Source organism: Oryctolagus cuniculus, chromosome 5 (genome assembly GCF_964237555.1).
Source record: "Oryctolagus cuniculus chromosome 5, mOryCun1.1, whole genome shotgun sequence".
Classification (NCBI taxonomy): Eukaryota; Metazoa; Chordata; class Mammalia; order Lagomorpha; family Leporidae; genus Oryctolagus; species Oryctolagus cuniculus.
In genome coordinates, this window is record NC_091436.1 from 122529441 (window position 1) to 122555034 (window position 25594).

At 38.1% G+C, this 25594-nt stretch overlaps 1 protein-coding gene and 1 pseudogene across 3 annotated transcripts in view; one reads left to right on the forward strand and one right to left on the reverse strand.

Moving 5' to 3' along the window:
* The first annotated feature begins 3298 nt into the window (after positions 1-3298).
* LOC100341950 (small ribosomal subunit protein uS5 pseudogene) lies at positions 3299-9930 on the forward strand (annotated as a pseudogene).
* Positions 9931-10343: 413 nt separating this feature from the next.
* The window catches only part of CD2AP (CD2 associated protein), a 138242-nt gene continuing 122991 nt past the window's right edge, over positions 10344-25594 (reverse strand). For all 3 annotated transcript variants that reach the window (XM_008263019.4, XM_051854659.2, XM_051854660.2), the window contains 5 exons: positions 25034-25146; positions 24212-24313; positions 22027-22202; positions 15515-15578; positions 10344-13563 (listed from right to left, as the gene is read on the reverse strand). In XM_008263019.4, the coding sequence (XP_008261241.2) occupies positions 13522-13563; positions 15515-15578; positions 22027-22202; positions 24212-24313; positions 25034-25146 (497 nt within the window). In that variant the 3' untranslated portion in view covers positions 10344-13521. The remainder of the gene's footprint in view (positions 13564-15514; positions 15579-22026; positions 22203-24211; positions 24314-25033; positions 25147-25594) is intronic.

Below are 25594 nucleotides of genomic sequence, written 5' to 3' on the forward strand. Positions count from 1 at the left end.
TGCTGGCACCCCGTATAGGCACCGGTTCTAGTCCCAGCTGCTCCTCTTCCAATCCAGCTCTCTGCTGTAGCCTGGGAAAGCAGTAAAGATGGCCCTAAGTGCTTGGGCCCCTGCACCCACGTGGGAGACAGGGAAGCTCCAGCCATTGCGGCCATTTGGGGAGTGAACCAGCCAATGGAAAACCTTTCTCTCTGTCTCTCCCTCTCACTATCTGTAACTCTACCTCTCAAATAAATAAATAAAATCTTTTTTAAAAAATACACGAAACAGATAAAACTGCATGCAAAATTATGTCTGTGAGTACATTTTTTCTGAGGTAAAAGAACATAGCTGTTGGCACAGCTGCAAAGACCCACTGCATCAGAACTTGATTTTCAAGAAGACAAATGTATGCTTTCTTCACTACTTCCCAGTTGTATGACATTGGTGACTTGAAATTACTTAAGCTCCTCTTCTCCCAGTTTCTCATTTTGAAAGTAGTAGGAATGTGGCAAACTCTACTGTTTAACCATCCAATATTTATTCTCTTTTCCTTATTAACAAGTCCTGAAAATTTTCAGGGCAGCTATGTGCTCAGTTGAAAAATGTACCTTCCCAAGCAGGCATTTGATATTGCAGTCAAACTGCTGCTTGCGATCCCTATATCCTACATCAGAGTGCCTGGATTTGAGTTCCGACTCTGCTCCAATCCCAGCTTCCTGGTAATGGGTACTCTGGGAGGCAGCAGATGATCTGGATTGTTCCCGGCTCCCAGGCATTTGGGGAGTGAACTAGTGGATGGTATCTCTCTTCTCTCTTCCCTCCCTCCATCTCTCATTCTGTCACAAGAATAAAAAGAAATGTACCCTCTTACAGATCTATAGAACTATGATTTTTGTTACATGAAGCAAACTATTTAGTAATAGTGCCTGCTGTGTAGGATTGTTAATCTATGTAAAACCATACACATATAAAAATCATTTGGAATGCCTGCACTATCATTTTTATGTGTCCCTATCAAAATTAAATTGTTATCAATACGATGGTATTAAAAAGTGGGGTTTTCAAGAGATGATTAGGTCATGAACTATGCCATTGTGAAGGGAATCAGGGCCCTTAAAAGGGGGGCTTCATTTAGCTCTCAGTACCTTGCTTTTGTGCTTTTCTGCTACATGTGAACACAGTGTTCCATCCCTCTGGAAGATGCAGCCTTCACTAGATGCTGGTACCTACATTTTGAATTTACAGCCTCTGAATTGTGAGAAATAAATTCCTGTTCTTTATAAATTACCCAGTCTAACGTATTCCATTACAGTAGCACTAAGTGGACTAAGACAACCTGGCACATGAAATCTTTAGAAAGTGTTAGCTATCATGACTAGCACTGCATTGTATTTCAAGGATGAAGAATTTTGATCTAAGGATTTAGTCTTACCATATGTTGGAAGGCTTGGAGAAGGATAATAGGAAGCAGTCACCAAGATTCTCAGCCTGCAGCTCCAAAGTAGGCAGTTCCCAAAATTTCAGTACAAATCAGAGTCTTCTGTAATCCCCTGCTACTCCACAGGAGAAGAGAAAATGCTGATAAAGACACAACAGTGTTTGTGGGAATACCAGAGCAAGTTTGAAGCAAGAGATCTCAAAGGCGGTGCCCCAGTGCTGTAGCCCGCAGCTCAAGTGTGGGTGATTCCTAGGAGCAGCCCAGGTGGCCCCACCCCCTTTAACCTGCAGTCCACCCACATGCACCTGCAACTGCACCTGGACACTAATGGCTATTTTTCTTTTGCCTCTCTACCTCCAGAAGAAGGGAATTCTAGAGTATGTACAATTTCCTGGCTTCTCACATGCAAAGCAGTAAAGGCTATAGACGGATGTGGCATTAATGCCATGTGGAAAAATCCACTCACCAAAAGAACAGCAAAGCAATTTTAAAGCACCTAATCCTATGATATTCCTACTTACCTACAACTTCTTATTTGGAGGACCAGAATCTCATTTGCAATAGAAAACTATCATCCAGTGCTATTGTGTTGGGACACAGCAGGTTAAGCCATGGCCTGTAATGCTGGCATTCCATATGGGTGCCAGTTTCAATCCCAGCTGCATGGTTGCCAATCCAGTTCCCTGCTAATGCACCTGGGAAAGTAACAGAAGATGACCTAAATGTTTGGGCTCCTGACCACCCACACTGAGACCTGGATTGAGTTCCAGGTTCCTGGCTTCAGTGGGACCCAGCCTCGGTTGTTGCAGTCTTTTAGGGAATGAACCAGCAGATGGAAGAGATCTCTTTCTCTCTCCCCTTTCAAATAAATAATAAATCTTTTCTAATAAAGAAAAATATCTTCTAGCCAGTCCAACTATTCACTCTGTGAAATCTATGTAATGAATTCTGGTTTTTTTTTTTTTTTAATGATTTTTGTCCACCTCAAGAGATTATGAAAATTACAAAGGATTTATATACAATGGCATAATCTCAAGTCTGACCTGAGTGGCCAGCGCCGCGGCTCAATAGGCTAATCCTCTGCCTTGCAGCACCGGCACACCGGATTCTGTCCCGGTTGCCCCTCTTCCAGGCCAGCTCTCTGCTGTGGCCAGGGAGTGCAGTGGAGGATGGCCCAGGTGCTTGGGCCCTGCACCCCATGGGAGACCAGGATAAGCACCTGGCTCCTGTCTTCGGATCAGTGCAGTGTGCCGGCCGCAGCACACCAGCCGTGGTGGCCATTGGAGGGTGAACTAACGGCAAAAGAAAGACCTTTCTCTCTGTCTCTCTCTCTCACTATCCACTCTGACTGTCAAAAAAAAAAAGTCTGACCTGAGAATTCCATGAGAAAGTCACTATTCATACTGGGAATTTTTCAAAATACATACCCAAAAAAGTACTTACTCTCCCTGATGAGGTGAATTCTTCCCTGGAAACCTTTCCCAGTGCTACTGCCAGAAAGAAGGGGAGGGTGGATACCATGGCATAGGCAACAGAAAGCTAGCACATAGCAATATTGTTGGCTGACAGGAAGGTGAGATTGTTGTAGGCAGTATAACTACACCCAACTCTCAAGTGTCCACATCCTAGGCCCAGAACCTGTGACTATGCTACTGTATGTGGCAAAAGGGGTTCTGCAGATGTGATTAAATTAGGACCTCAAATTGGGCGGATTAGCCTAGATTATCTAGATGGTCACAATATAACCCAAGGATCCTTATAAGTAGAGAGGGAGAGAGTCAGGGAGATGTGGCTATAGAGGAAGACTGGAATGATGCAATGTAAGACGAATTGGCATTTCACCACTGTTGCTGGCTTTGAAAACAGAGAAAAAGGACGATGAGCCAAGAAATGCTAGGAGCCTTGAGAAACTGGGAAAGACAACATGAGTTCTTTCTAGAGCCTCTAAAAAGGAACGCAGCCTCTCGTAAACCTTGATTTAGCCAGTGATTTCCACATCAGACTTCTGACTTCCAGCATATAAAATAATACATTTCTATTGTTTTATGCTACTAAATTTGTCCTAATTTCAGCAGCAGTATAAAACTAATCAGAGCCTTCCATTTCTGGACGGGAGGAGCCTTGGAAGAGAAGAGCAAGGGTAAGGACAGAAGACAGGAGTTTCTTCTCAGGTTAATACTCAGCTGCAGAGGAAAGGAGGCAGAGGGCCTCAGAAACACAACACTGTTCTTGAAGAGACCCATGAACAAGGGACCAGTGCTCCATTATCCTGCGCATGCCATGGGGGATTCCAAACTTCCTAGGAAGCCATTGTCATGTTTGTCTTTTTCTTTTTTACAGAGAGTTCTCATCCACTGGTTCACTCCCCCAAATGCCTTCAGTGGTTCCTGCTAGGGCTAAAGCTGGGTGCCAGGAACTTAATCCAGTTCTGTCATGTGGGTGACAGGAACCCAGTGACTTGAATCAACACTGTTGCCAACCAGGGTCTGCACCAGCAGAAAGCTGAAATCAAGAGTCAGAGTCAGGCATCACACCCAGGCAGTCTGACATGGAACACAGACTTAAATGGTATCTTAACAGTTAGGGCAAATACCCTTCCCTTGGCATGTCCAAACAGAAACAGCAACAACTTAGTGGACATCAGGCAGGAGGTCCAGTGCTAGCTAGTGAAGTCGCTGCCCTGGGAAGTAAAATGAAGGCAAGAGTGGATCTGAAGTCTTCCTTTGTCCTAATGTCAGGAGGATGCTCTACTTCCCACTGCCCACACATGTTCACAGGCATGCATGCGAGTGCACACACACATGAACACTGTACTAAGAATAAAGGCAGGTCTCTGGAGTGGGTAGAAACAAATTGAGAAGAATTTTGTTTTGATTGATACTTATTTTATACGCCTATTATACTTTAAACTAGATGAGATTGTTACCTTTGAATGGTGAATTTTCTTATTTTCCTGCTGTCAGTGAGAAAGGCCTAGATTGAGATGAACTAAACAAACAAAAAGGCATTTTTGCATTATATAAACATTCATATATGCAATGGACAAAAATATACATTATGAGAGTACCTCAAAAAGTCCATGGAAAATGCATATTATGAAACAGCTTTGCATGGATTTCAACTAGTTTTTGTACCAAATAAGCTTATTATTAATTTTTTTTTGCATTTTCCCCATGAACTCTTTAAAGTTTCCTCATATTTTACTTCAGTCTCCATTTCTTTCCCTCCTTCCAGGGGACTGGTATCAATCTTTTTTTTAAAGATTTATTTATTTATTTGGAAGTCAGAGTTATACAGAGAGAGGAGAGGCAGAGTGAGAGAGAGAGAGGTCTTCCATCTGATGGTTCAATCCCAATTGGCTGCAACGGCCAGAGCTGCACCGATCCGAAGCCAGGAGCCAGGATTTTCTTCTGAGTCTCCCTCGCGGGTCCTGGGGCCCAAAGACTTGGGCCATCTTCTGCTTTCCCAGGCCATAGCAGAGAGCTGAATCGGAAGTGGAGCAGCTGGGTCTCGAACGGGCGCCTATATGGGTATGCCGGTGCTTCCCAGGGCGTTAACCCACTGCACCACAGCGCAGGCCCATGGTATCAATCTTAGTGAGACTTAGGAAATGGTCCCTTTTATACCTGAATATTTTTATGTATCCCATTTTGTTATTTATATACTATAGGACCTTTCTCACTATCATGAATTATGATCACTAGTTTTGTGACTTGTTTGAGCTGAGATCAACTGGTATTGGTGGAAGGCTTTTTCCCCTAAAATGTGCCATGGCTGGCTGTTATTTTACTTGTTACTGGAAAGAGCTGTGTAAAGTTGTCCTACTCTCTCCAACACAGCATGTTTCACACCTAACATGTTTCAGATGACTGGGTCTATTCTGGAGTAGTATTATTCTTTGCTTCTGTGACCCATTGTCCCATCATTACCACATGATGGACATTTTAACCCCGTTTTAGAAAAAGAAGTCATTCTATTCTTAGAATTTGAGCTAAAATGGATTTGTGTTTTCAAGCATGGTCACTGGCATCATGGATGCTGTGCAGACCACCTGCCCTGGGCTGTAACTGTCAGATTTCAACTCTGGGTGGATTGTGTGAGGCCTTTCAAAAGACAGAAATGAGCAAAACAAGACACGTTCTACCAGGAACTCTTTAAGAAGCTCATAGCTCAACCTCCCTATTTTCTGAGCTTGTTATATGTGTAACCACACAGGCGATTTCTTTTCTCTTGGTTCTGGTTGAAGTAGAAGCACATTACAGATCAAAATGGAGAAACAGGAGCCATTCCAAGAGAATACAAGGCTGGGGACTGGCGTTGTTGTATAGTAGGTACAGCTGTCAGCTGCGATGCTGGCATCCCTATAAGGGTGCTGGTTCAAGTTCCGGCCACTCCACTTCTGATCCAGCTCCATACTATTGTGACTGGGAAAGCAGCAGAGGACAGCCCACGTGTTTGGGCCACTGCACCCACATGGGAGACCAGGAAGAAGCTCCTGGCTCCAAGCTTCAGCCTTGCCCAGTCTAGGCTGTTGCAGCCATTTGGGGAGTAAACCAGTAGATGGAAGATTGCTTTCTTGTCTCTCCCTCTAACTCTGTCTTATAAATAAATAAATAAATAAATAAATAAACAAAATCTTTTTGTAAAAAAGAATACAAGGCAAGAAATTGTAAATAAAATGTGGTGGAGAGGGCCTAGGATTTCCTGTGGTACCAGGAGTCAAAGGAGCATTCTGGGCATCAATATCCAACAAGAGTGACAAACAGCAGCAGGATGGTATTGCTATTGATTGCACTCCCAGAGCTGAGAGCCCCCTTTCTCTCTCTTCCCTGAGTACATGGCAAGGGTGAAAGACTTTAAGTTATGGTAAGTTGTTTTAGACCTCTTATAGATAAGTGACACAATGTGAGTGATTTCTCAAGTTTACACAGCCACTAATTTTTAGAGTAATTTTCAAATCCCCAAATACTTTGTTATCTTTGGGAAGTGGTTGGTTTAGGAGTATGGGGTGGTTGTGTCTGAGTGAATTCAATGCATCAGAGTGAACCCTCTGTGATTTTATTTGCAGCTATTCCATGTATTTGTGGTTTTTACCATGCACAAAAGCAATTGAGCTTTATTTGACTGCCATCTAGTGGTCATTCAATTTCCATGTGGAAGTTGACTAGGTTTTTTGTTAACATATCTCTTGTTAAAGCTACTGGCAACCATTTAAGTTTGCAAGGATGTACACTAAGAATCAAGAATTTCCCCCAAACTCTTATGTGTGACTATGTGACATGTAGAAATATGAATAGATGACTATGGTACATTGAAAATGGACATTATAAATTATTTAGTCTGAAAAAATTTACCAGAAAAATCTGATGCTCGGATAATATAAAGGATTACAAAATCAAAGAAACAGAACCAGAAAAAAATCTGATTTCTCAGGACCCTTTTTTGACACATTTTCTAAGTTGACAATAAAGCATATGACTAGTGTGGTACTGTGGTTGTCATTTGGGAGGTCTACATCCCTTATCAAAGTACCTTGAGTCCCAGTTTCTCAGCTTCTGATCCAGCTTGCTGCTAATGTGCAATCTGGGAGACAGTAGGTAATGGCTCAAGTACCTGAGTTACTGCCATCCTGGGGAAGAATCAGATTGAATTCCACGCTCCTGGCTTTGGCCTGGTCCATCTCTGTTTCTGACATTCGGATGAGTGATCAGCAGATGGAAGATTTCTGTGTCATTCTGCCTTTCAAATAAATAAACACTAATAAATATGATCAAGACCAAAATTGCTTAATTTTTCTGAGCTTGTTTCCTCATCTGTAAAAGATAGCAATATGCCTATCACATAGGGTTTTTGTTAATAGATAATTCACCTGGAACACTGTACATAGTAACCACCATACAAAATTAGCTATGAATATTATACATATTTTTAGATGAGTTAGTATGCTTATCACCTACTGTCCAGTATAACATATTTGTTAAACACACTAATTCAGAGTCCCTAAAAGGATGGCAATTTTATAGCAATTGGTATAACAGTAGTTAATACTGAGAGAATTTTTCAACTTGAATAGTTGAAGAGGAAAGAAAAGGCAAAGGAGAGCTTGAAGATACAGGAGCGGACTATCTCTTCTGTTATTTACTGATTCATCCATTAGGCATTTACAGAATCTTATATGCTAGGAACTAAATCCGGTTACCTTATCAGACATTCTCAATGTGTGGCCCACAAGGCTAAATTTACCTTCATGGTAATACTAAGATGTTAGTCACTTTTTTAGTGTTGCAAATGCAAGGAAGAACTGCTGATTCAATATGCACGAAGGCAGTGGTATAAACTCACTGCGAGGTTCACAACAGCAGTCAGAAAAGGAAGTATCTCACCTGCTTTTCTCCTGCCCTCCTTGCTCAATGTAACCCCCCCTCCCAATTTTATATAATGCATCAAGATTGGTAAGCTTCCTGATAAAATCTTCACAAATAAGATTGGTCTATGGTGGTCAGGTTTAAATATTTAAATCATGCTGAATTCATTTCATGGAATTGGGGAGTATTCAACTCTTTTTTTAGCATTGAGTAGTTTAAAGATCAGGTAAACTACATTGAATCTGGTTTTTTTTTTTTTTTTTTTTTTTTTTTTGACAGGCAGAGTGGACAGTGAGAGAGAGAGACAGAGAGAAAGGTCTTCCTTTGCCGTTGGTTCACCCTCCAATGGCCGCTGCGGCCGGCACGCTGTGGCCGGCGCACCGCGCTGATCCGATGGGATGGCAGGAACCAGGTACTTCTCCTGGTCTCCCATGGGGTGCAGGGTCCAAGCACTTGGGCCATCCTCCACTGCACTCCCTGGCCACAGCAGAGAGCTGGCCTGGAAGAGGGGCAGCCAGGACAGAATCCGGCGCCCCGACCAGGACTAGAACCCGGTGTGCCAGCACCACAAGGCAGAGGATTAGCCTAGTGAGCTGCGGCGCCAGCCGAATCTGTTCTTTTTATTAATATTATATTCATAATTGATGAGAATGGGTTTGTAATTATCACACATTTGCTGTGACTCTTAAAATCTAAAGTATTAATATATTCCTTAAATATTTTAAAAAGTAAAAAAAAAATGTTAAAACAGAGCTATGATCCCATCTGACCTTGCTGCCTTTAGAGCTTGAAATATATTTCCTACTTATCCATGGTATGATTAGTCTATTAAAATCTTCAAATTTGCGGAAAGCATCAATACCCAATTTTTTAAAGTTCTGTACTTTGATACACCTTGCTGTCACACACTGTGTCATTCTTGCCTCCTGAGACACAAGGAATTTTAATTAAATCTCTCTCCAGGGAAATCGCCTTGTTGTACATTTTAATATAATGTGTACCTATCAAAATACTTTTGTCTATCTGATGACTCACCTTTGAATGAGAACTTTAACACCACCACACTTACTTTTCATATTGCTTCATGGTGGTGTCTTACTGTTTCAAATCTTCTAGAAAACCTACAGCAATGTATGTGGCATAATTTCAGCAATTGGATATGGACCTTCCTGTCCTAATTCCACCTTGTTTCTTGTATTTATCAGGATTTTCAACTAAGTTCAGAAACAAAAGCAACTTACAGCAAATGTGTTCTCACAAAAACAGGCAAAGGGTAGCAGGGGCTTAAGAATGTATGTAATCAGTTTCAAACTCCTTCTGGAGCTTCTTCTCTGAGAATCAAATGGCTGGTGCAGCAGGAGGGCCCGGAGGCCCTGGGGACCTGGGAGGCTTTGGTGAAAGCTTCAGCAATAGTATCCTCCACTGCGGTTGCGGCTGGGGCTGAGGTGGAGGCCATGGAGCTCGAGGCTGCCAGAAGGACAAGGAATGGCTCACTGTCAACAAGCTGGGCAGCCTGGTCAAGGACATGAAGATCAAGTCCCTGGAGATCTACCTGTTCCAAAGAGTCTGAGATCACTGACTTTTTCCTGGAAGCAGCCCTCCGCAAGCAGGAGATGCTGAAGATCGTGCCGGTGCAGCAGCAGACGTGGGCCAGGCAGCAGACCAAGTCTGAAGCATTTGTTGCCACTGGGTACCACAATGGCCAGGTCGGCCTGGGTGTGAAGTGCTCCGAGCAGGTGGCCACTGCCATCCGAGGGACCATCATCCTGACCAAGCTGTCCCTTGTGGCTGTGTGGAGGGGGTGCTGCGGGAACAAGATCAGCAAACCCAACACGGAGCCTTGCAAGGTGACCGGACTCTGGCTCTGTGCTAGTATTCCTCAAGCCTGTTCCCCTCTCCAAGAAGCTGTAGCTGATGGCTGGCACTGATGACTGCTACACTTCAGCCAGGGACTGCACTGCCACTCTGGGCAACTTCACCAAGGCCACCTACAATGCTGTCTCCCCTGACCTCTGGAAACAGACTGTGTTCACCAAATCCCCCTATCAGGAGTTCACGGACCATCTTGTGAAGATTCACACCAAGGTGTCTGTGCAGAGGTCCCAGCTGTGGCTACAACATAAGGTTTTTACACAAGAAAAATAAAGTGAATTAAGCCTTTTTTGTTTTTTAATCCTTCTGGATCCTGTTTCCATGTCTTTATACTCTACTGAATTCTGTTCTTTTGAATCAGCTTTTATCAGATGACAAAAAGATTTCACTGTGGAGAGCTCCCATACTGAGTCTAGCTTTTTTGTTGCAGGTTCTTTAAAATCCGAGTCTGATTAACTCTATCAGAGCCTGGAATTCTCCCTAGTGGCAATCAGTGGCCGATCAGGGAGATAAAATCTGTAAGATGGCAGCAGCTTGAGCAATATAATACTGTACTAATAAATGGAGTATCTCTCCCAGAGAAAAGAATGCAGCATCCAAAAAAAATTATTTGGAAAACTCAAAATAATATAATTTTCATCAGATTATATAAGTATATGTTAAGGTAAATAAAAAGACTGACAACAGGCAATTCAATTATTTTTTATTATTAATTTTTCTTTTTGAAGGGAGAAGCATGCTTTTTTACAGCACCTGTAAACAAGTCAGTGAAATACTATTTTGAGATTCCTCATATATATATATATATAATATATATATATTTATGTATGGTTTTTTTTTTTTGGAATGTTAGATTACCACAACATCAATTGCATTACATAATAATTACTGAAGGCGAGTCAGGCGAAAACAAGGCTAAAATTTTATAGCTAAAAATATTCATAGCAGCAACTTTTAAAAGATGATTTTATTTAATCAAGTCATTGCACTTGGTCATTTTATTGCTACAGCAAAACAAGGCCATTAAATTGTAACACTCTGTATTTCTGATTTTAACTGATTGTCTCATTCTGTTCATACACTTCAAGTTTAAATGCAAGCATAAGATGTTTATCAAAAAATCTGGAGAGTACTTAATTTTTTTTTTCTGATCAATAGTATGGAGCATAAAAAAGAATCCTTTGTCACACAAGGCTCATTCTCTCTGCATCTTCAGATTTTTTTTATAAAGTTTTGTAAAATCCTTACAATTTATTTAATTCTGTAAAATTCTGTGAAGTTGGAAAGAGGTAACCATTTTAAAATAAGACAGAAGTTTAATGGTCACACACACAAATAATATTGAAATAAAATTGAAACTAGTATTACATGTTTCAAAGAATAGCAAACCTGAACAATATATTCACTAAAAATTTGGCAACAACAGATTCCATGCTATTTACCTTGAACCTGTTATTTATATTTATGTGTGGGGAAAAAACCAAATGATTTATCCTCCAAGTGAAGACTATTTTTATTGCATATCACTTTGTGATATGAACATTAGTAAGACAAAAAATTAGTAAATTTCACCGTAACGAGCAATACTGATAAACTGCTAGATCAAAGGAGTAATTTTCCCCTTTAATTTTTATTTGTTTGGTTTTTCTTTACTATTTTGTCAAGGGCAGAAAAATAGACATAATACTTCAATTACTTGTCTATTTTGACTGAGAAACATACCAGCAAAAGCTTTAAATGTATTTCAGTACTCACATGACCATACTGATTTTATGTACTACTGAAAAATGACCCAAAAAACTAAAAATAGTCTGCAATCTGCTAGAACATCCCCCACCTCATTATTCAGGTGGTGAGGGGTAACTATTGTTTTTTCAGTGGGAAAGCTGGAGGATGGTTTCTAGGTCTAATTTACTTAACAAGAATGAAATCATTCATTTGGCAAGTCACTTAACAAAATAGGGGACAATAATTCTGTTTGGTAGAAGAGTCTGAAGACTTTAAAGAATTCAAATATACATACTCAATGCACAATTAGCTTTCCTCAAAAGTTCAAACAGAAGTTGCAAATTAAACATTAAGTAATCATGTATTGGAATTTCTATTATTTTGTACTTCAGTTCTCATTTTTCAAACAACAGGACAAAATTTCATTTACACAATTTCTGTATTATGAGATTAAAACATAAAGGAAGAATACTGGTTTGTTGGTTTAGAATAACAAAAAATGGAAGTATGGTAACTGGTATTCATTTGCAAATAAAACAGTTTAAAACCCCAAATTTTCACTTTTTAGATTTTAAATAAACTCACATGTATTTTTAGACATACTACCTATAGAATAACATTTTAAAGCATTCAGCTGTTCATAAGTGACTTTGAAGAAACAAATTCATCCATTCTATCAAAATGTATTTTCATTATGGTCAACTATACTTGGTTTAAATAAGGTATAATGATGTTTTATGACTTGCAGGTTGAGTATCCCTTATCTCAAATCTTGTGATTAAAAGTGTTGCAAATTTTTAGAGTATCTGCTTATACATAATGAACTATCATGGAAAATGGATCCAAATCTAAACATAAAATCCTCTATGTTTCATATATACCTTATATGCATAGACAAAAGATAATTTTATACAATACATTTGGTATGTATTGTGAAAGCAATCCATCACTGAAGGTCATATGTGAAATTTTCCACATGAGGTATCATGTTAATGTTTAAAAAATTTCAGATTTTGGATCATTTTCTATTTTGGACTTTTGGATTAGGGATGCTTAACCTGTACTAACACTCATTCCAAAGTTGGTACATAAATTACAGTTCATAATATCTCCATGAGTTTGATGTATTATGTAAATTGTACGTTGTAAAACCTGAGTATTTACATGATGATTACTTATAAAGTATGAAACCACATGTTTGTGAAAAGATGTGGGTTTTGTTTTCCAAATATGCACATTATTCAAAATCAGAGGGAGGACCATTAAGAACTAAAACACCAATGAGTAATATTTGCAGAAAAGTATAGCAGTAAGGCTGGTGTTTACATTATTTCATATGTGCTGTGGTTTCTAGGCACAAGTAAATGGTTAAACTGATGTTTTTAGATTCCTTAGACTTAATAAATTTAAAATAAAGCTCACATTTCCAATATGTTTAACAACCCAAAACATTTTAACTAAATTCCTCTTATGAATGCCATAGTGCAAGCAATATAAAATATTTTAAAAGTTGAATATTTTGATTAATTCACTAGTCATCACTATATGCATGGGTGGGTAATATGGTTTACAGCTAGGAAACTATTTCACCACCCAAAATATTAACAGCACTGCAGACAAACAGGCACAACAGTGTAATCCTGGGTAAGAAGCCAGAAGTAAATACGTATATATACACCCACAAAGTCTATATCTCTTATGCACTATGGGAAAAGTAGTGACTATAGTTACTATAAAGCTAATTTGAACCTCTCAAATAGTTTATCTTACAGATTACTTGTAAAGATAATACCATATTTATAGTATAGATCTCTTTAAAAATAATACTACAAGTTTCAATAAAAAACTATTGTGAACTTTCTTTCCTTTTTATACAGATTCAGTAGTATTTTCAAGCAAACAGATAAAAAAAAGTCTGCAATCCCAGCACAGTAAGAAATAAGGCCTCTTTTTTTCATATTGGCAAAACAAAATATATAAAAAAAATTTCACCCCCCCTTACATTTCCATAGATATTATAGTTCATATGCTAATATTTATCACAACACCAGCATTTGTTAAGTAAGAAGTCAGTTGAAGTCCATAGTGTTGCTTCTGAATCTTTGTAGCATTAAAAACCTTTGGGTCCGCACCACCTCAAGAAGACAGGACAGCTTTCTTCAGCTTCTCTATTTCCATCTAAAATACAACACATAAATTGAGCAACAGATGAAAAGTTCTTACTTCAGTAAACTTGATTATAATCCATGTCATTCTAATGCAATCACAATTTCAAGTCTTCAGGTTTTGATGCCCAGATCTAAAATACAACTTTTCCTAGTGTAAAAAATATTGCTGAATGAAGATTCAACAGAATGTACAATGTACATTCTTAAAAAATAGGTGACGAGAAAAGCAAAATGTTAAAAGTGATGTGCATTGAACAAAGTAGCCAGGATATTAAGTAATACAAACATTTAAAATTATAACTGTTAAGCAAATCAGTCCTACAAAGACCAAAAAGAACTTTGAAACCAAATTAACAAATGTTTATGTATCTAAAATTAAACAAAGGGAAAAGTACAGAACAGTAATAAGAAAGAACAAGTTTAGTGCTGTGTTTTTCACCAATTGCCTATGTGTTATTAGTAAATCACTTAACATCACTTAGTTTCAATTCCATCTTCTATAAACAGTATTTCCTAAATTGAATAATATTTAAAATCCATAAACACTTGTAGGATTCAATGTATTAGTAATGTTTCCACCTTTAGGCAGAAAACATTCTTCACTGGCCAGAAATTCCTAACCTAAGCAATTAAGAAAGAAATAAATTCATCATATTTTAATAATTACAGAAAACCATTTATTTTGACATATTGTAAATGACTAACTTGAGGCTCAAAGATATTAAATAGCATGTCAATGTTTCCAGGTTAGCAAGTAGCAATAGGGGCTGTATTGATCAGGTCCAGGTCTCTAAAGCCCATAGTGTATACTGACTTTCTTTTCAATTTTGTAGTATTCTGATCAACTTTCACCACATGTAGATATATCTAGGCCTTGCTTTCTCAAGAAAGCATCAATTCTCTCCTTCAACAATGAGAAAAACACTTCATTACGAGGACTCTGCCGTTCAAAAAGTATAATTTTAATATGTTCATAATCTTCTGAATTCTCATAATTTATAGTTATCTTCACATATATTATCTCAACAAGTAGAGCTAAAGGCAAAGTGACTTGGCCAGATTCCTAGTGTAACTTAATCCTTAAGATCAAAGATTCTAAAATCAGTCATCTGTTGTTTCAAAAAGTTAAAAAATTTCAGTTCCACCACTGTTAGTTATTCTAAACTCAAGTTTTCTCACTCTTACAAAAGGAATAATAATCCTTAAAGCTTTGTTATATGTATCTAATGAGATAATATACAGAAAGTACCAAGCCTAATTGATACATGTTTTGAACTAAAAAAAAAGTAGTCACAACAAGTGTGCCATTTTCTCTCTTGCTCTATGGTGCTAAAAGACATTAAATAATAAGGCAGGGGAGAAGTACGGAACAGTATGAAATATTTAAAAAGAGAATGGAAAGAGCCTCTGAAAAAAGGCAAAACCTTTTCTGATACATGCACAAAGAATACAAGTGATGGCAAAAATGAGGGAGGAGAAAAAGAAAGACCAGGAAGACAAATAAACTAAGTGAAACTGCCAGTCCTTGGCAGAGGATGAAGATATAACTCAGTGAGAAATGGAAGGTGGAGAATCTAATAGCCATTCCATTACCACCAGCAGCTTTGTTCCCTGGGAGATCAAAAAGAAAAAAAAAATTTTAATTGCAGAGGAAAAGTAACTATATAAATATAACTTAAGAAAGAAGCAGAAACTCTTAAAAAGGCAAGAACCGTATTTGTTTTACTCAAATATATACGCTACAGATTACACAGACTAAAACAGTATTAAAAACATATTTGCTGCATGAATGCATGGAATGTGACAGGGAGTCAACAAGGTTTCAATTAAATGGCTACCATGCAGAAAGGAGTGCCAACTGAAGGACAGCACACTTTGCAGGAGAACCATTCACTCAGCTGGGCTGGGAAAAAGCACATTTTTGCTGACTAAAATCTCGGGGCTGAGGAGAAATAAATTACCTCTAGATTACTCCTAAGAGCCTTCTCTTCTTCCAAATCTTTTCTCAGTTTTTCCAGTTCTTTCCTAAAAAGAAAATATTTTTTATTGTTGTCTTTCAATTAAAGAATCTAGTCAAATTATGTTTATAGGATCCTTGCTGCCTAATCTCCCAGTACATAAGGAAAATTCTGTAAGGGCAATAGCATTATTGGCTGAGAAACACTTCAGATTTTCTAGTTTGAATGGTTCAATATAAAAGGTAAAAATTCAGCAAACCATAGCAAACCTGAGATAAAGAAATTAAGTGACTTCAGAGCAGTTCATAATAAAATAAAGGAAGAAATATTATCTGCTCTTTAAAAACAATTTTCCATATTCAGTTTTTTTTTTTTTTTTTTTTGCAGGCAGAGTGGACAGTGAGAGAGAGAGACAGAGAGAAAGGTCTTCCTTTTGCCGTTGGGTCACCTTCCAATGGCCGCCGTGGCTGGCGCGCTGCGGCCAGCACACCACGCTGATCCGATGGCAGGAGCCAGGTACTTCTCCTGGTCTCCCATGGGGTGCAGGGCCCAAGCACTTGGGCCATCCTCCACTGCACTCCCAGGCCACAGCAGAGAGCTGGCCTGGAAGAGGGGCAGCCAGGACAGAATCTGGCACCCCGACCGGGACTAGAACCCGGTGTGCTGGCGCCGCAAGGCGGAGGATTAGCCTGGTGACCCGTGGCGCCGGCAGCTATCATTTATTTTCCAGGCAGGATACTAAAGTCCTCAAGCAATTTGGTAAAATGAATATCAACATATGTCACAGCACAAGGCAAATTATAATATATTTGATAAGATAACAAACTTTATATTTCTTTCTCTATTTTTATTATTTTTTTTAATGGTTTATTTATCTGAAAGGCAGAGTTTGGGAGGGAAGGAGAGGCAGAAATCTTCCATGTGTTGGTTCACTGCCCAAATGGAAGCAATGGCAGGAGATTTTTCCAGGTCTCCCACACAGGTATTGAAACCCAAACTCTTGGGCTATATCCTTCCCTGCTTTTCAGGCACATTATCAGGGAGCCTGATTGGAAATGGAGCAGTGGAACACGAACCAGCGTCCATATGAGATAACATCATTACAGGCAGCTGCTTAACCCACTATGCCACAATCCTGGCCCTATTTTTAAAAATTAAATATTATACTAGAACAAACAAAAACCTCTAGCCAATAAACTCTCTTCCTTAACTTATTTTGTCATTTTTCTATGTTCTCTCCTAATGTATCTTTCTATATAACCATTCTCTAAGAAAATACTCAATACTGTTTCTTTCCATAAATTTAAAAATATTTCCATTGTTGGGGATGGTGTTGTGGTATGGTGGATAAAGCTGCCACTTCCAACATTGGCATCCTACATGGGTATCGGTTCATGTCCTGGCTGCTCCACTTCAATCCACCTCCCTGCCTAGGAAAAACAGCAGAAAATGGTCCAAGTGCTTGGGGCCCTGCCACCCACATGCGAGACCTGGATGAAGCTCCTGGTTCCTGGCTTCAGCCTGGCTCAGCCATAGCTGCTGCAGCCATTTGGGGAGTGAACGAGCAGACAGCAGATCTCTTTCTCTGCCTCTTCCTCTCTCTCTGTTAACTCTGACTTCTGGGGTTTTTGTTTGGTTGGAAGATGTTTACAGACCGAGGAAATGAGAGAAACAGGGACTTTGCAAAACACCATAAATTTGTCAAAATATCAAATTTCCAAATCAAATAGTATAGGACAATATTCAGCCTCTTAACATATGTAAAAATAATTCTCTTCAAGACCACTGTAGAAATAAAAGCTTCAGATTTATATATTTAATGTGTATAATTAATTGCTTTGGCTTAAATGACCAGAAAATAATTTCTTTGTATTAGAGATAAATTTTCTACTGTTTCTTACTGATTACAATCTGAAAATAATTTGTAACTCTAGAGCATATTTTGGTATGTGACATAAAAGGTATTTCCATACAAACTTCTTATTTCCATAAAGTTATCCCTACATTAAATAAAGCTTCCTTTTTTGGTTATTCAAAATTCTGAATTTCATATACATTAAATCTGTATTAAAATTAACATCTATTCTGGAAGTAGTTTCTTCAAGTTGGCACTGCATCCCTCTTGAGAGGCCACCTCCTGGTGGAACCCTGTCTTGGCTGCTGTTCTCTACTCCACCCCTACTCAGCTTGAAGAAGCCAGAGTGGTCACTGTCGCACATTCCCTAACAGAAGTTAGGGTCCATTCTTCTGGGGGAAGGAAAATGAAGAGTCAGATGGGTTAATCAGCAATCAGGGTGGTCCAGGTAGAAACTGGAGTGCAAAATGCTTACTTTCCCAAAAATTACCTTTAACAAGGCCAAAAGTGCCTGTCTCATTCCTTAGGAATTTCCAATTTAATCATGAGAATAGCAAGAGAATTCTGATTCCATCCTTCTGAGTTTCCAGTTTACTGTAAAACAAATTAGGTATCCCACCTTTCTGATGGCTCTTTTGTATAATATAAATAAAATCTTTTGATGCCTTTGTCCCTGCCTTGTACTAACTGACATTCCACCCCCCAAAATTGTGTTTAAAAACTCCACTATCACCAGCCCTTTGAGTTCTTCCTCTCTTGGAGTCCCCCTCCAGGCCACTCTGGCTAGAGGTTTCTTAGTTAAATAAATCTTGTTTAAAAAAAAAAAAAAAAGTGAGAAATTAACATCTATTCCTAGACTATCTTATTTCTCTACATAATAGTGTTAACATTACTTTAATTATTTGCTTTTTAATCTGAAAATTAAATAGTGCTCATACTTTTATTGTTCTTTTAAAAACACAACTATAAATGTATAATTTTTATATAACATTCTGTACTCTTTTTTACAAGAATAGGACCCGTTTATATATCTTATTCAGCAACTCTGAAGACAAATTACTAATATTATTTCTGTCAATCTTCCCATGTTAATCTCCCTCAATCTTTTAATGAGTTGTTCTGGGCATTTTTAATATTGAATACATGAAGACTATTCATGTATTTTCAAGATATATATAATAGGTAAAGCAAAAATGGAAAAACTCCAAATTAGCATAAAGAAAACAACATATTTTAGTACCTCTGATATCAGTATTCTCTCTTTAGCTGTGCCCTTCCCCCTTTCTTCCATACAAAAAGTTTTATAGTATTCACTATATTCATTTGCTTCTCTAATTTTAGCATATACACAAATATATAAAAACAATGAATTTTATGGCTTTGTATTCTTTTCACCATCACATAAATAAAATCATTATGTATGCTTCTGACTTGCTCCCTCTCTCTTTTAGATAAATTCATATATTTCTCTATTAATATTCAGGTATGTATTTATCCATTCTCCTGCTAAAGTGCTTCCTTTTAACATTTAAAATAAATGCCATCCAATTTCAATTTCCAGAGGAATTCAAAATATTGAAAATACCCTTTGGAAAGGCATCTAAAAATCTGATATATAAGAGGATTTCAAAATGTTCATAGAAAATGAAATTAAAGGATAAGTCTATCTTAGTGAAAAAAAATTAAAATCCATGTGTAGTTTTCTTTTTTTATTTTATTTTATTTTTTTGACAGGCAGAGTGGACAGTGAGAGAGAGACAGAGAGAAAGGTCTTCCTTTGCTGTTGGTTCACCCTCCAATGGCCGCTGTGGCCAGCGCACTGCGGCTGGTGCATCGCGCTGATCCAAAGCCAGGAGCCAGGTGCTTCTCCTGGTCTCCCATGCGGGTGCAGGACCCAAGGACTTGGGCCATCCTCCACTGCACTCCCAGGCCACAGCAGAGAGCTGGCATGGAATAGGGGCAACCGGACAGAATCCAGCGCCCTGATCAGGACTAGAACCCGGTGTGCCGGCACCGCAGGCGGAGGATTAGCCTATTGAGCAAAGGCGCCGGCCCCATTACAGTTTTTATAATACACATTTTACACTACCTTTTTGAAGACCTCTAGCAAGTTTCAAAACATATATTAATTCAGAATACTTTATTGCAAAACCAACTTAAGAACACATATAGTTAATTTCTATATGCAATTACACTTGCCAGGGGTGTGCTTTTGGCCTAGCAGTTAAGCACCTAGTTGAGATGCCTGCATTCCACATTGTGGAACACTTGGTTAGAATTTTAGCTTTGTTCCTGCTTATTTGCACTTTGGAAGTCAGCAGGTATTGACTCAAGTAGTAAGGTCCTGTCACCCATGTGGGAGTCTTTAATGGAGTTCCTAGCTCCCAGTTTTACCCCAGCCCAGTCCAGGCATTGGGGGAGTGAACCAGCAGAGGGAAGCTCTGTCTCTTTCTCTGCCTCTCAAATAAAGGAAAAAAAGTACTTATTTCTTAATACATATACAAATATGAAAAGCTCAAAAAGCGTACCACACTATTAAAAATATAGAACAAAATCAACAAATCAGGAGCATTCTCTAACTGGTATGGGGTGGTGTTCAATATGTACTGATAAATAAATGTACGGTTTATAATGCATATACTGCAGAATCTATGAAAGGATTGTTTGCTTGCTTTTTAAAAAAATATTTATTTATTTATTTGAAAGCCAGAGTTACAGAGAGGGAGGGACAGACAGGTAGAGAGTGATCCTCCTTCAGCTGGCTCACTCTCCAAGTAGCCATAATGGCTAGGGCTGGGCTAGTGAGTTTCATCCAGGTCTCCCATGTAAGTGATAGGGGTCCAAATGCTTGGGCCATCTTCTGCCGGTTTTCCCAAGCCATTAGCAGGATTGAAAGTGGAGCAGCTTTACCTGGTATGATATGACGCTAGCCTCTGAAAAGATCAGTGAAACATTCACTGAAGGATTTAGGAAAGATCTATTATGTATCAAATTATAAACTCTATATATAATTTTAAGTCATTCAATATATTATTTGTTTCCATTCTTGTTTATAAAAATGTTCTACAAACTACCAATACCACATATTCTTAATCTTGATAACGTTTTTATAAAGAATCCTAGATCAACCTTAAATCGAGGGAGAAAGGGTAAAAGGAGACTCAGATAAAATGGCCTCTGGTTATGAATTTCATACAATATTTCAAGAAATCCTTTGAGAGAGGAAACTGAAGTGTGAATAGCACCTTTACTCTCAATTCAATTAACTAAGCTGCTCTTCTGATCTGTTTTATCGAATCAGATTTTGCAGGAACGTGCTTAAAATGTCAAGTTTTAAAACTCAAATACACAGTAATAGTTACTGAAAAGATTTCTAAATCATAAAGGATATGGGTTTGTTTGATTTTTTATTCTGTTATTTAAGAACTGTGTTATCTCACATAAATAGCTTTACACTGTAGACTTTTATTTCTTCATTTAATGAAGAGGTTAGAGGCCGGCACTGTGGCATAGCAGGTGGAGCCGCTGCCTGTGGTGCTGGCATGCCATGTGGGTACTGGTTCGGGTCCCAGCTGCTCCACTTCTGATCCAGCTCTCTGCTGTGGTCTGGGAAGGCAGCAGAAGATGCCTGTGGGCTGGATGGGCCACTGAAAACATTTGGGGAATGAACCAGTGGATGGAAGACCTCTCTCTCTCTTTGCCTCTGCCTGTCTGCGGTCTGCCTTTCAAACAAATAAATAAATATTGTTTAAAAATAAAAAGGATAGCCAGCGCTGTGGCTCAATACGCTAATCCTCCGCCTGCAGTGCTGGCACACCGGGTTCTATTCCTGGTCAAGGTGCTGGATTCTGTCCCAGTTGCCCCTCTTCCAGGCCAGCTCTCTGCTGTGGCCCGGGAGTGCAGTGGAGGATGGCCCAAGTCCATGGGCCCTGTACCCGCATGGGAGACCAGGAGAAGCACCTGGCTCCTGGCTTCGAATCAGCGCGATGCACCGGCCGCAGTGCGCTGGCCACAGCGACCACTGGAGGGTGAACCAACAGAAAAGGAAGACCTTTCTCTCTGTCTCTCTCTCACTGTACACTCTGCCTGTCAAATAAATAAATAAATAAAACAAAAAGGATAAGGAGCTAGAGTGGGTGACCTTTCAAATTTAACTCTAAAAAGTACCTGTGAATCAGAGTACAATATACCACATACCCACATCAAAAACTTTCAGTTAAGAGAAGGGCTTCAGGAATACCACATATCCTAACCCATTCATTTTATAAATATCCAACTCAACCCTAGCAGAAATAGGGATCAAAGTGCTCTGAAAAACAAGCTGACCGTATGTGCAGATACACATCAGATTCAAAATACAATATGGTTTTCCTAATATTTCAAGATGAATTAAACCATGGCTAACTATAAGATCTCCAGCCTGAAAATACAGGTATATATGTACCTTTTCTAAAATTGAGCTACTGGAACAAGCTTTTTAATTCAAGTTTTTTTTTTGTTTTGTTTTTGTTTCTGCCAAAAGGAGAAAAGCACTTGATAAAAATTTCTTTGAAAACATACTCCATTAAAGATTTGGTAGGATCACAATTTTAGTTGGTATAGTTTGAAAGAATATACACATTTTAAGTACTACACATAGAAGAAAATAATGGCTACTTACCCATGATCCTTCTTTAGCGCTTCTACAATACACAGCAATTCAATAATCTGGGCTCTGAGTTCATCCAGGGAATTTTTTTTCCCATCATCTGCCTCTAGTTTAGCTTTGGTTTCTAATGGAGTTAAGAATGCAGCTGAATTTGCTTTAGATGCACTTGAAGTTGTATACACAGATGGCTGAAAATAAAAAAGTTTTTTTCCTTGTTTCATTTATATTTAATAATTACTTACATTTAAGGTCCAAAGTTTTTTTAAAAAAGCATTTATTTATTTATTTATTTGAAACACAGAGTGACATAGAAGGAGAAATCTATGACCCACTAGTTTATATGGCTACAATAGCCAGCTCTCCCACATGGGTGGCAGTGGTCCAAGTACTTGGTCCATATTCCATTGCCTTCCCAGGAACATTAGGAGGAAGGTGTATCAGAGGTGGAATAGCTGGGACTCAAACAGGCACTCCATATGGGATGCTGGCGTCACAAGTAGTGGTTTAACCTGCTATATGTCAATGTTGATCCCAGTACAAAAAGATTTTTTGTAGTAAGAAGGAAAACAATTAAAGTAATATATGTTGAGTATCTCTAATCTAAAATTCAACATGCTCAAAATCTGAAATTTGTTGAGCACTGACATAATGACACAAATGGAAAATTTCACGTCTATGTTGTAGTCAAAATGTCTGCAAATTAAATTTACAATCACTAGGATTTTTGTAAGAAAAGCCAATGGTTTCATCAAAAAGGAGGGGGCGAGGAGAAAAAGTCCATCAGATTTAGCTTATGGATAGTTTGCCTAGGGGACCATTCAGCAGCAAAAATGTATCAGCATTATTAAGGAGTTGTTTTGTTCTCTCATATTAAATACTTATTGTTTAGAATATCCAAAGAAGATCAGTTTAGTGTACATTAAGTAAAGATTTCAGTCGTTTGCACCCCCATAGAAACATAAAGTGAAATATACTGTTTGAGTACTCGTTATAGCATTAAGCCTCAGTGTACAGCACGTTAAGGACAGAGATCCTACATGAGGAGTAAGTGCACAGTGACTCCTGTTGCTGACTTTACCAATTGACACTCCTGTTTATGGCATCAGTAATCTCCCTATGCACCAGTTATGAGTTTCCAAGGCTATGGAAGCCCCTTGAGTTCTCCGACTCTTATCTTGTTTAGACACGGTCATAGTCAAAGCGGAGGTTCTCTCCTCCCTTCAGAGAAAGAGCTTCACTTAAAAATAATTATAAAGAAATTAGCAAATTCATATGGAAGGGTCATTTAAAATGAATAGAGGGGCAGGTGTCTGGCCTAGCTAAATAAATTTTTAAATATCTGGCTCCGCTCCCAATTTCAGCTTCCTGTTAATGCTTTCATTGGGAGGATGCATGTGATGGCTCAAAGGTTGAGTCTCTACCACCCACAAAGGAGACCTGGCTCCTGGCTTGGGATGACTAGCTCCACCTATCGCTATTTGAGGAGTAAATCAATAGGTAAGAGCTGATTCTTTTGCTCTCTCACTCTCTACCTGCTTCTCTCTCAAACAATTAAAATACTTTAATATTTATGAAAAAAATTAAGTTCACAGCCTGGAACTACTTTTCACTAAAATAATAGAAAGTCATTTCAATAAAATTTCCATAGACTGCTGACAGCTTAGAGAATCAGATTAAGTGCACTTGATATGTTGGCAAAGCAAAAAAATGTCATGGAATGAAATTGAGAAATAATTTAGAAGAAAACATGACTTTCTTTAATGCATCTGTCAGTTGTGGTACAACTATCTTAAATAAAAATGACCTTAGTTTAGAGAAGACACTTAACATCATGTAACTGATGGAAGGATTCATGCATTCTGCCAATCATTCTAGTATATATTGAGTGCTTAATTAGGATACCAAGCACCAAGTAATGTAGGGAGTAAATAAGCGTTGTTTTTAATGGGAAAATAAAATAGATGCATAGATCTATGTATTTAATAACATTTATATGACTGACTCAAAAAAATGTAAGTTGTTCTTTAAAAAATCTGCAGAACAGTGTGACTTAAATGTAAGAACTCTATTTCTCATCAGAAACTATTTTATTTCTTGGTAACAAATAATTCTTCTCAATGGACACCTTAATATTTATTTTTGATATTCCCAACACATCTTAGAAATTATACAAATTTGAGACTACAATGCACCTCACCTTTGGAGAGTAGGATGTATCCTTTTTCAATTCAGATGGCTTTACATTGGCACTATCTTCTTCCTTTGGTAACTTCAAATTTTTCTCTGGGCTCTGAGTTGGCTAAATGATTTTTTTAAATATGAAAAGAATGCAGGAAAGATGAAAACATTAGTATGGATTTGGTTAATAAAACAAGTAATTTTTACCACTTTGCTTTTAGCTGCCACAGTTCCTGATATTCCATTACTGTTTAACAGGATGTTACATAATTTGAGCTGAATAACAAATTTGCTTTTCTTGAAGACAAAATAGCTTGCCTCTTAGCAATCAAAATTTTTGCCACTTAGGTTAATTTAAAAGTATCATAGTGCTTAAGAGCTACTATATTAATATTAAAGTACCACCAGTATTCCACACAATGATAAGAAAGCATAAAAATAGTTATACATTTAGATACCAGGACAAATACTATAACAATAATGAATATTTTTTGAGAAAAATTTTCCCCATTCTTTCCTATAGTGAGTATCTAATGCTCAATTCTAATCGGTGTAGTTGCATGGGTAGATTTAACAGTTTCACTGTTCCCCTGTACTTCTGTGCTTTGTGGTTAATGGTCTCATGACAGTTCCTGATTGCTGACTCTATAAGCTTCTATTCTAGGCTCTGAGAAAATGAGTATACATTACCTCCTCTCTCTGTCTTTCCTAAATTTGCCACTTGACTATAACAGCTACATTCCTGATTTTTAAACTTAGGTGGAACTATAAATTCTCTCATTTTTATCTTCAAATAGAGTCTGTACTAACTAAATCCTGTGTTTTACCCCCAATAACTCACAGAATGTCCACCATTGAAGCGGCCAGGCAGCCTTCTTCCAGGCATCTTAGGTCTATTTGCTGTGAGATGTAGCAAGTTTTCTGAGGAAGCTATGTCATCAAAATTTACAACATCTAGAGAATAAAATAAACATTATCGACTGTATCTTTTAAAATGTAAAAGTAATGGTTTTAACTTTGAACAAACTATAAATTAAAAATAGTACCACTACTGAAGGGCTCACAAGTTGACCTGTGCTTTTCATATGCATTTGGAAAACAACACTCACCCTTAAAATAAAAGAAACATCCTCTTTACCTGGTATATTTTAGTGTAAGATTTTTATGAACAATGTAAGGGTTATATTTCTAACAGACAGAGTTCAATAAAAAAGTTCTTATTGAAAGATAAATCTGTACTATAAATTGTAATAACATAAAAAATTGTCATCTTAAATTCTTGCTTATATAAAAAGCAATCTACTTCCTAAGTTTATCACTAATTACAACTGAAACTTACATATGAAACTTGTTTTAAATTCTAGTAGACTAAAATTCAAAATGTAAGGGTTCAACTTTATCT